Consider the following 11,249-nt stretch of genomic DNA (forward strand, 5'->3'; position numbering starts at 1 on the left):
GTGTATGAGAAATAAATTTAAGTGAGAGTGAGATGGGACAAAAGTTAATGTGACTTCATGACTTTCTCTTTTCTGCAGCCTGGAAAATGACCTGAGGGTATTAAATTCAAAGGGGGAGGAGACAGATACCACTGCCCTCAAAGTGAAAGGCACCTGAGTCAGAGCAGATATGTGGTCAGTCACACATTAGTGGATCCTTCTCCAACTTTTCCTGCCCATACTGATCACTTCCCCTTCGAGATTCCTGAACATACTGTAGATCTCTTTTTTTTTTTTTTTCCAAACGAGTGGCTTTATTTATTACAACAGAGAACACCAACAGGTTTAGTGCAATGCAAAGTCACCGTCAATAAATACTGTTGCTCAGACAGTTTCAAGTTTGTACAGAAACCGGGGGCCAGACTAGACCTTGGTGCGGGGGGCGCTGGGCCCTGTGGGCAGTCACGAATCTGAGGGCTTCATCGATCATTTTGTTGGGGTTATCACTGCTTTTTACACAAACGCCATGTAAACAGGTTGCAGTTTTCTCTCGGGGACGTGTACCAGTTGTGTGTGGCCCCTGGCCGGCCCGGTGTTACCGCGCGGCGCCCATTTCCGAGGTTCGCGGTCACTGCCAGATGGGCCGCTGGGAACCCACGAGGAGACCACCTTCTCAGCAGCTGGTGGAGGACGCGCGGGGACAGGTGACCAGGTGCTGCCACTGAGGACGCAGGGGGAGGGGGCAGGCCAGCAAGGCTGTGGACGTGGCGTGGCCTTAGCAACGGGCGCTGCAGAGCCCAGCACTTCAGCCAGCGTCACTTGCTGCCTGGGTTGTGTCTTAGGAGCTTCTGGGACCCGACTTCTCCCCGCCCCCGCCCATCACTGCTCCTTGGCAGGCCGCGGTGTCACAGATGCCGGGGGTCCCCTGCGCGCCAACAGCTCCGGGAAGGCCCGCGTCTCCGGGCGGCCCGGGCTCGCCGTGGGCCCCGTCTTGGCCATCTTTGCCAACGCCAGGCACGCCTTGCGGTCCTTGCAGGCCCTGGTCTCCGTCAGGCCCGTCCAGACCCACACCGACCGCGCCCTTGTCTCCTCTGTCCCCCGGGTTTCCTCTGGGTCCGGGCTCTCCCAGCTCACCGGTGGGGCCGCGGAAGCCAGGGGGCCCCCGAGCGCCAGGGTGACCGATGGAACCAGGGGGCCCGGGGCGCCCGTGGGGGCCAGCAGGGCCAGGCCGCCCGATGGCTCCCGGCGCTAACGGCTTCCGCAGGTGAGCAGCCAACTGCGCGATTTGTTCACTGATCATGCCCCCACACAGCTCCCTGATGTGCTGCTCACTGGCTTCTTTTCCCGGGACCCCGGGTTTTCCGGTGATGCCAGGCACGCCCTGCACGCCCTGTAAGCCCACAGGCCCGGGAGGGGGGGGGGGCGGGGGGGGCGGGGGCCTGGCACACCCTCCACGCCGCTGGTGCCGTTGGGACCCTGGATGCCTCTCGGGCCCAGTTCCCCTCGACTGCCAGGCTCTCCTTTGGGTCCAACGGGGCCGCGGGGTCCCGGCTCGCCTTTGTCCCCGGGAAGACCATCGGAACCGGCGATGCCCTGGTCTCCCTTGGGACCCGTGGCTCCTTCCGGGCCCCGGTCGCCCCCGCCGCCTCGGAGGCCCTGGGGGCCTGGCAGGCCAGTGTCCCCGATGCTGCCCTTCGGGCCCTGGAAGCCTCGGATACCAGGCGCCCCAGGAGGGCCTTGCGGACCGAGCGCCCCCGCTGAGCCTCTGTGGCCCGCCTCGCCGCGCTCGCCCGGCACGCCCATGTCCCCTGGGACCCCGGGCTCTCCCAAGGGGCCGGCCTCACCCAGCTCTCCAGCTTTGCCCAGCTCTCCTTTCTCACCCTTGGACCCTGCTCGTCCAGGCAGGCCCGGCAGCCCGTTGGGACCCTTCTCTCCTGGGGCGCCAGTGCGACCCGCCTCTCCCTTCTCACCATCCAGTCCTAGCAAAGCCGTCCCGGCCGTCCTTGCCCGGCATGCCCGGCTCTCCAAGTGGCCCGGCCACTCCGGGGGCTCCTTTGGGACCCGGTTTGCCCAGGTCGCCCTTGGGGCCCCGGAACCCGTCTGGGCCCCCCCTCGCCTCTGTCACCCGCTTTCCCGGGGGCTCCTGGGATCCCGAGGGGTCCTCGGAAGCCAATGGGAGGGACCCCGATCCCCGGGAGGCCCAAGCGGCCCTGGCAGTCCTCGCAGCCCCCGCGGGCCCTGCAGCCCCACGGTGCCGGGGAGACCGGGGGGCCCAGGCGTGCCGGGGTCACCCTTCTCGCCGTCCTTGCCGACCTCTCCTTGCTCCCCTTTGTAGCCAGTGGGTCCCTTGAAGCCCGGCATTCCTGGGGGGCCGGGGGGCCCTGGCGGACAGATGGCCGGGCACTGAAGGTCAGTCGCGCCTTCGGGAAGGACTCCTGGGTGACCAGGGGGTCCAGGAGGTCCGGGAGGGCCAGGCAGGCCCGGGAGTCCAGAGGGTCCCGGGGGACCCCGGAGGCCGAGTCCGCCTGGGAGCCCACTGACCCCTGCTTCTCCGGGGGGTCCGGGGAGTCCTTTGCCCCCAAGCCCAGGTGGCCCCGGGGGGCCCAGACTTCCCCGTTCTCCGGGAGTGCCCTTGAGTCCAGGCGGTCCTTCTCTCCCGGTCAGGCCGTCCACGCCGGGCAGCCCTGGCAGCCCGGCCTCTCCTGGCTTCCCTGGCTTCCCCGAAGCCCCTTTCAGTCCCGGGGGCCCAGGCAGACCCGGAGGACCAGCTTCTCCATCGATGCCGTCCTTGCCCGGCTTCCCAGGGGGCCCTGGGGGGCCAGGGGGGCCTCGAGGCCCCATTTTCTGCGCCTCGGTCACCAGCGCCACGGCCAGGAGCTGCCCGAGCAGGAGCGGGAGCAGGGTCCGGGCTCCGGCCATGGCTGCGCGCGCTCTGAGCGGCGCTGGCGGCGGCGGCCGGGCTGGGGCTCGGGGCTCGGTAGATCTCTTTTTGTGTATCCCCATAATATCCAGCATCTTGTTGAATACACGTTAAAAATTCTGTACAGATAAGATTGGGTGTGTTCAGGGTGGGAAAAAAATAAAATAAAACAAGAAAGAAAGAAAAAGAAAATAAAAGAAAGAAAGAAATACCCTTGGAAAATACTTTGCATTTACACTTTATTATATTTGTGTTTTTATAACATATTTAAATAGGTGTTACACTCTACATATTTAAAAATGTAGCTCCCCCCACATAATTATCAACTAGATGTGTTAAATTAACACTAGTTATTTATACCCTCCTCTTACCTCGGGTCTTTTCAAGAACATGTCTATTATCTGTTTTACGGTAGGGTTGATGGTTAAAGATACAAATTCATAAATTTCTTCAAACAAGAAAGGGACAGAGACACTGAAAAAGAGATCAGAAGGAAGATTGAGGTGACAGGAAGAGGGAAGAGAATCTGAAGGGTTTCAAAGAAAGAGGAAAAGGGTCAGGGGTTAGAGGGAACAAATTTTAAAGATTTGTTGTGTTATCTATTATGTAACTCTTCTCTTAGCTGCCCCACAAAACCAGAAGTAAAACTCGGTTTTTGGTCAGAAAAAAACTCTGTACAGTAAATGCTTGTTAAAAAGAGAGACAGTGAGGATGGAAGATGGAATGTGTGGAAGAAAAAGAAGAGAAGAAAAAGAAATCAGTTTAAGCTAACACATCCCCTACTCTAGTCTCTGTACAGTTGTGAATACCTAGTGCTTTTTTTCCCCTCTAAGTAATAAAATCCCATCATTTATGTTGGCAAAGGAGCTCAAACAAATATTAAAATTTAGATGTATCAAACTAAAGGCAATTAGATTCTTGACAGGCATGGGAATGTTATTTGTACATCTTAAGTATCCTTCAAGCTTCTCTTCCTCCCATTTGGAATTTATTTTATATAGAACTGACAGGTTACTCTTCCTAACTATTGCTATCTTTGGGCCACTGCCACCTTTCTGCACAAGGACTTTATAGCATTAATTCTCTACTTCTACTTCTGAATTTATGGTCTACTCTTTAGTCTAAAAATATCTTAACAATAATCTAAACTTACTCCCAAATAATATTTTTTCTACAGCTCCCTTAATAAATATCCACTTTGTTCAGAGAGTTTTAACTTTGTCCCTTGTTCTGTTTATGTCTACAGGCTCAGGATAATGCTGCTTTATCTTCCCATAATGCATTATCCCCTCACCCCACCCCCCACTTAAATCTATACTAGTGTAAGGACTTTTCCTTCTTAGTGACTATTGGCCTTTGCAGTGGTGGGATAAATAAAGACAAGGCAGAGATAGGTTTGGTTTCTAGGATTTCAGTAATGTAGTTGTTCTCATGATGACTGTCACCGTCAAGTGCTGTTGTAATGCATTTGGTGCTATGGCCTAACTATAGCTCAAATACACCCTTATAAGATACATAAAATTAATTTTTCCTCATTGCCATTACAAGTGACACAAGTGAGCCCTCTGTAATTGCCACCAGCATGTCTCATCTATTACAGAGTCAGCATTAGTCATTCAAAGCATTTATATTCATCGACATATTTTATATGTCAGGTGATCTTCAAGGTACAAAGATTTAATGGTAATCAAGATAAACTTGATTCCTGCCCTTTTAGAGCATAAATTTCAGTGGAAAGAAACAAAAAAACCAATACATAAAGAAGATAATTTCAAGGCTATAAGTGCTATCACATAAACAGAATGATATGGCAGTAAATTGTAAAAAAAAGAAACAACTATAGATTGAGTCATCAGGGCAGATTTTCTGATGTTGTGCGATGTGAATTAAACCCTGATAAAGGTGCAGCATTTCAAGAGCGTGGGAAAGAGTATTCCAGGTAGTGGGATCAACAGAAATAAGAATCCTGAGTTTGGAAGGACATTGGTATCTGGATAATCAGAGGGTTCAGTGAGGTTGCAGTGTAGTGAGGAAGGGGGAAAATGGTACAAGTTGATGTAGAAAAGAAGACAGAAACCAATCATTCAGGACCCCGTGGATCAAGGTATGGAATTTTCATTCTATTGAAAGTAAAATAGGAGGCCATTGGAGGATTTTAGTAGGGGCTTAACATCTGATTTCCATGCCAAGACTGATCTTTTTTCTCAATGGAAAAGGAAGAAGGAAGAAGATGGCATATCAATTCCACTGTTGCTCCTACTTCAGAGATAGGTTCTGGAAAAACATTATGCATTCTGGATAAAGGGGCTTGTAGTATCTGCTAATAATCATTAAAATGATTCTAGGTAGACCTCTGTTCTCCTGACATATTACCACTAAAGGTCTTGCCTGCAGAGTATTCCACATCTGACATCAGTAGATCAAATGACTACCAAACATTCCAAAGTTCTACAAAAAAGTAGGTAAAGCTGAAAGGAAAAAAAATCTAAGATAGAGGAGGTTCCAATTACTACTGGGTGAACCAGCTTACTGAACAAGACAATAAAAAGGCTAAGAAAAGTAAAAAAGGCCAAAAAGCCTGATTAAAAAGATACTAACCAGAGCAACTCTGTATTTAAGTAGAGAAATTAGCATAGCTTCCCCAATTCTGATTTACCCTCTTTCAATAATAGAGATCTCCTTTGTTCTTTAAGATTAAAGTTAAGTTCCACATCTTATATGAATATTTATCTTAGTTTACCAACACTTTCATAGAGTGTAATGTTGTGTTATTCTTAAAGTGTGTTGCACTATTGCTAAAAACTATAGCTATTGCAATAACTGAGGAAGTAAAATTGATCATTTTGACAATTTATTTTTGGAAACTATTTGCTCATATAATGTACTTCTACCAAAAGCTTAGAGCATTCAATAAAAGAAGTGAGTGAGGTTCCATTCAATCTGTTCAAATATTTTCAGAAAGTTACAGAATCCTAAGTAGGTTATAAATTGAAAATACTGAATGGCTGTATTTGGCAAGCTCTGAGCACAAGAAAGGAGAAAGTTCTGATAAGAAGAGTATGTCAGAAATATGTACAATAAGTACTAATGCAAATGGGAGGAGGGGTAAATTAAAAAGAGGCAGGGAAAATATCCTCTACCATCAATCATTATTAAACTCAGCTGAAAGGAATATAGGTCAACCCAATGACCATCCTTGATGGAGCCCATAGCAGATGTCTGACATTGTTTTTGTTGCTGTTGTTGTTAGCACCCAAGTTCCTACTTCCTATTAGCATCTTATCTCCCTGTTGTTAAAATTCCCTTTCTATGTATTGTTTATGAAAGGTAATGCCCAGCTCCATAAATATCAAAGGGGAGGGTGTTTCTCATTCCATATCTGCATAGACAGGAGATAACATATAACATGGAAATGGCCAGTTGACATTGTGGCTCCTGAGACTGAATTTTGATGATGTCATTCACTAGTTAGAGTCGGTATTCTCTGAAGTGGCAGACTGGACCAGCCTCTTATTGCTACATAAACATTGTCATACATTAACTAACCTTCCAGAGCAGACTTGGTTTTTCCCAATTTTTCAAATCAAATTCTCCAGGCTATCATGAATTTTGTAAGGTTCCAGTAAAATTGCTTTTTTGGCTTAGGATAGCCAGAGCTTGATTCTAATGCTTGAGAGGAATAAATGTGGTTAGTACTGACCCAGGCATTGTTTAATCATTTTTTTTCCCCCTCGGTGTCCAAACTCCCTCCAAGCCAACACTGCCTAATTCTACTTCCCCATTTAGCGAAACTATCTTCTATGTTCCCAGTGTGCGTTCCTCCCCCAACCACAGCCCCAAGAACCGCAATGCCTTATGTCTCTGTTTTTCCAACTGAGAACCTACCCCTAAAATACAAAAATTATTAGGAGAAAATTTAAGCCAAAGCTAGAGCAGCTATTCTTTTTTTATTTTATTTTTTTTAATGTTTTTTATTGATTATATTGTTACAACAGTTCCAATTTTCTCCCCCTTGTTCCCCTCCACCGAGCACCCCCCTCCCCCAGCAATCCCCCCCAAGTCCATACCCCTGGTTCGTAAAAATTAACTATCCCCCCCCTCTCAAATATTAGGACCCTTTGTAATCTTGTAAAGGACAATGGGCGAAGGTCTCAAGCTCCTCTAGCTGCTTCAAGCTGGATATGGTAGTCGTCCTACCTACCCTTGGGTCCAGAAAACCCTAATAAGAGTGGGGGTGTGGAGGGGAGGGAGGCCTTCCCACATGGGGAAGGATCGTGCAGACTCCAGGTCAGTTGGCTGTCTCCAGACCACGGCGTGCTTGGTTTAACAGGCTGGTGTCCTTGTTGTGTTCTGGGGGCAACAGATTTGGCGAAAAGGGTTAAAAGACATCATTCAATCCATAACTACTAGATGACAAAAGGCAGGGATTAATTTTTCAATGTTCCATATTAGGGAAAAAAAAAAAAAAAAAAAAAAGCTTCTTTGTAAGAAGGTGTGCTAGGCACATCTCGCCTGTCCAAAACCCTTTTGCCCATTATACTTAGTTTGGGCTGAGGTAAATAGTTTAGGTTTTTCCCCCTCTCAGACCTCTGGGCCTTTTCTGTCCAAGCCATTAGGATAGAAAAGAGAAACCCGTTTTAAAGTGAAGCCCACAGACCACCCCATTCTTCCCCAACCCAGCCATTTAGTTCAGCCAAACCGTTGAGTCTCAGGAGGCAGCGCTGCAGAGAGGATTAAGTGAGGCTTATGCGTACAGATAATCACTCAGGTAATGCGATCATTGGCTTATGTCCTTTGAAAACAAAAAACACGTGTTAATTTATGTAACATAACCCGCAAACAAGTCTCTAAATCTGGAGAAGAAACTTTTAAGATGGTTAGTTGCCCTGTTTTATACTCTACTACTGATCATTATGATTTTCCTTGAATAATAATTTTTCTCCCTAAGGTTACCCTCCTTGTCTTTAAAGGGGTTCCATTAAGTCCATTTTTAATTTATCCTGTTCGTTTGCATAAACATAACAAGAGCAGCAAATGATTACTTATGATCTTTAGTTCTGCTTTGCTGGAACTTACCCAAGGAATATTTGGGGTGACCTTCAGTCTGTTCTTCAGGGCACAGAAGCTGTGCCACATATCTGGCATTCATCCTTGCCTGTACACACCTGTTTTTTCCAAGTCTTTCTGGTCTTCCCTTGTGCCTTAAGGTCCCTTCTAGCCATCTTTCAGGAAAACAACCTTCGTTCCTTCCCTGGAAAGATTGCTGTGGACCGCACAACCAACCATGGTACCAGGCCTTTTATCTCGCGGCTTTTATTACCTTTGAAAGTCATTCCCAGTTCCTCAGGGCTTTCTGGTAACGATCTGAGCCCAAGTATGTTTCCTTTAGGCTTGACATTCCAGTCAAAGACTTGGTCAAAAAATAAATAAATAAATAAAAAAGAACCTCTGTTGACAACTGGTCTTATTAGTTCTATGCAAAGGAACTTATGTCATTACTTACTTGTTTAGAATGCCAAACTCTGGAGGGATCAAATAGGGAGAAAAATATACAACGTGAAGGAAAATCTTTGTCCTAATATTCACTGAACTGGCATTTCCATTCTTCATATTTTCATTTTTCCCCCACTAAAAAATTTTTGTTTGTTTTTCCATTACAGTTGTCTCACTTTTTTAGCCCTCTTGTTTCCCTGCACCCTGTCCCTCCCCTCCCCCACATTTAGTCCCCACTCAGTTGCCCCTGTCTGTGGGTCATTCATATATATATATATTTTTTAACTTGACCCATCCCCTTACACCTTTCTTTTCCTCCCCCCCGCCCCCCTTGTTACTGTTAGTCTACTTCTTGTTTACTTACCTCTGGTTCCATTTTGCTCATTTGTTTGTGTTGTTCATTAGTTTCCTGTAATAGGTGAGAGCATAAGGTATTTTTCTTTTGTTGCCTGGCTTATTTCACTAAGCATAATTTTCTCTAGTTCCATCCATGTTGTTGCAAATGGTAGGAGTTCCTTCTTTCTTTCTGCTACATAGAATTCCATTGTGTAAATGTACCACAGTTTTTTGATCCACTCATCTACAGATGGGCATTTAGGTTGTTTCCAGCACTTGGCTATTGTAAATAGTGCTGCTATGAACATTGGAGTGCATAGGTTCTTTTGAATTGGTGTTTCGGGATTTTTTGGATATAATCCTAGCAATGGAATTGCTGGTTCAAAAGGCAGTTCCATTTTAAGTTTTTTAAGGAAATTCCAAACTGTTTTCCACAGTGGCTGCACCAATCTGCATTCCCACCAGCAATGCACCAGGGTTCCCGTTTCTCCACATCCTCTCCAGCACAAGTTGTTTGTTGATTTGTTGATGATTGCCATTTTGACTGGTGTGAGGTGGTATCTCATTGCGGTTTTAATTTGCATCTCTCTGATGGCTAGTGATGTTGAGCATACTTTCATATGTCTATGGGCCCTCTGTATGTCTTCTTTGGAGAAGTGTTTGTTCAGGTCCTTTGCCCATTTTTTAATTGGGTTGTCTGTCTTCTTGGTGTTGAGTCGTATGAGTTCTTTATATATTTTGGAGATCAATCCCTTGTCTGAGATGTCATTGGCGAATATATTTTCCCATATGATTGGTTTCCTTTGCATCTTGCTGATGTTTTCTTTAGCTGAGCAGAAACTTTTTAGTTTGATGTAGTCCCATTTGTTTATTCTTTCCTTTATTTCCCTTGCCTTAGGAGATATATCAGTGAAAATGTTGCTACGTGGGATATCTGAAATTTTCCTGCCTATTTTTTCCTCTAGGACTTTTATGGTGTCACGGCTTACATTTAAGTCTTTGATCCATTTTGAGTTTATTCTGGTGTATGGTGTGAGCTGGTGGTCTAGTTTCATTTTTTTGCATGTCCTTGTCCAGTTCTCCCAACACCATTTGTTGAAGAGGCTCTTTTCACTCCATTTGATGTTCTTTCCCCCTTTGTCAAATATTAGTTGACCATATGAACCTGGGCTTATTTCTGGGCTCTCTATTCTGTTCCATTGATCTATATGTCTGTTTTTATGCCAGTACCAGACTGTTTTGATTACCGTGGCCTTGTAGTATAGTTTGATATCGGGTATTGTGATTCCTCCTACTGTGTTCTGCCTCAAAATTGCTGTGGCTATTCGGGCTCTTTTTTGGTTCCATATAAATTTTTGAAGTATTTGTTCTAGGTCTGTGAAATATGTTGCTGGTATTTTAATAGGGATTGCATTGAATCTATAAATTGCTTTGGGTAGTATGGACATTTTAATGATGTTGATTCTTCCCATCCATGAGCATGGTATACGCTTCCATTTATTTGTATCTTCTTTAATTTCTTTCTTCAGTGTTATGTAGTTTTCTGTGTACAGGTCTTTTACCTCTTTGGTTAAGTTTATTCCTAGGTATTTTATTTTTCTTGTTGCTATGGTAAATGGGATTTTTCTTTCAGTTTCTATCTCTGAGTTTTTATTGTTGGTGTATAAAAATGCCTTCGATTTCTTAATATTGACTTTGTATCCTGCTATTTTGCCGAATTCACTTATTAGATTGAGTAGTTTTTTTGTGGAGTCTAAAGGATTTTCTATGTACACTATCATGTCATCTGCAAATAATGACAGTTTTACTTCCTCTTTTCCAATTTGGATGCCTTTTATTTCTCTTTCTTGTCTGATTGCTGTGGCTAGAACTTCCAAGACTATGTTGAATAGGAGTGGAGAGAGCGGACATCCTTGTCTTGTTCCTGATCTCAGGGGGAATGCTCTCAGTTTTTGCCCATTGAGTATGATGTTGGCTTCAGGTTTCTCATATATGGCCTTTATTATGTTGAGGTATGCTCCCTCTATTCCCATTTTGCTGAGAGTTTTTTCATAAATGGGTGTTGTACTTTATCAAATGCTTTTTCCGCATCTATTGATATGATCATGTGGTTTTTGTCTTTCATTTTGTTTATGTGGTGTATCACGTTTATTGATTTGCGAATATTAAACCATCCTTGCATCCCTGGGATGAATCCTACTTGATCGTGGTGTATGATCTTTCTAATGTGTTGCTGGATCCGGTTTGCCAATATTTTGTTGAGGATTTTAGCATCTATGTTCATCAGCGATATTGGTCTGTAGTTTTCTTTCTTTGTTGTGTCTTGACCTGGTTTTGGAATTAGGGTTATACTGGCTTCATAGAACGAGTTTGGGAGTCTTCCCTCTTCTTGTATCTTTTGGAATAGTCTGAGGAGGATAGGAGTTAGTTCTTTCCTAAATGTTTTGTAGAATTCACTTGTGAAGCCATCTGGTCCTGGGCTTTTGTGTGCTGGGAGTTTTTTGATTACTGCTTCAATTTC

The 11,249-nt window shown here is 45.6% G+C and overlaps 1 protein-coding gene across 1 annotated transcript; it reads right to left on the bottom strand.

Annotated features, from left to right (window-relative positions):
* Positions 1 to 303: 303 nt before the first annotated feature.
* LOC150001466 (uncharacterized) lies at positions 304 to 2,910 on the bottom strand. Its single transcript, XM_090287161.1, is given in 5 exon segments — positions 304 to 1,393; positions 1,396 to 1,965; positions 1,967 to 2,089; positions 2,091 to 2,156; positions 2,158 to 2,910. Coding segments are annotated over 5 exon segments (2,076 nt in total). The 5' UTR covers positions 2,899 to 2,910; the 3' UTR covers positions 304 to 817.
* Positions 2,911 to 11,249: the final 8,339 nt, after the last annotated feature.

This window comes from Furipterus horrens, unplaced genomic scaffold (genome assembly GCF_987537825.1).
Source record: "Furipterus horrens unplaced genomic scaffold, mFurHor1.1.pri manual_scaffold_9, whole genome shotgun sequence".
NCBI lineage: Eukaryota > Metazoa > Chordata > Mammalia > Chiroptera > Furipteridae > Furipterus > Furipterus horrens.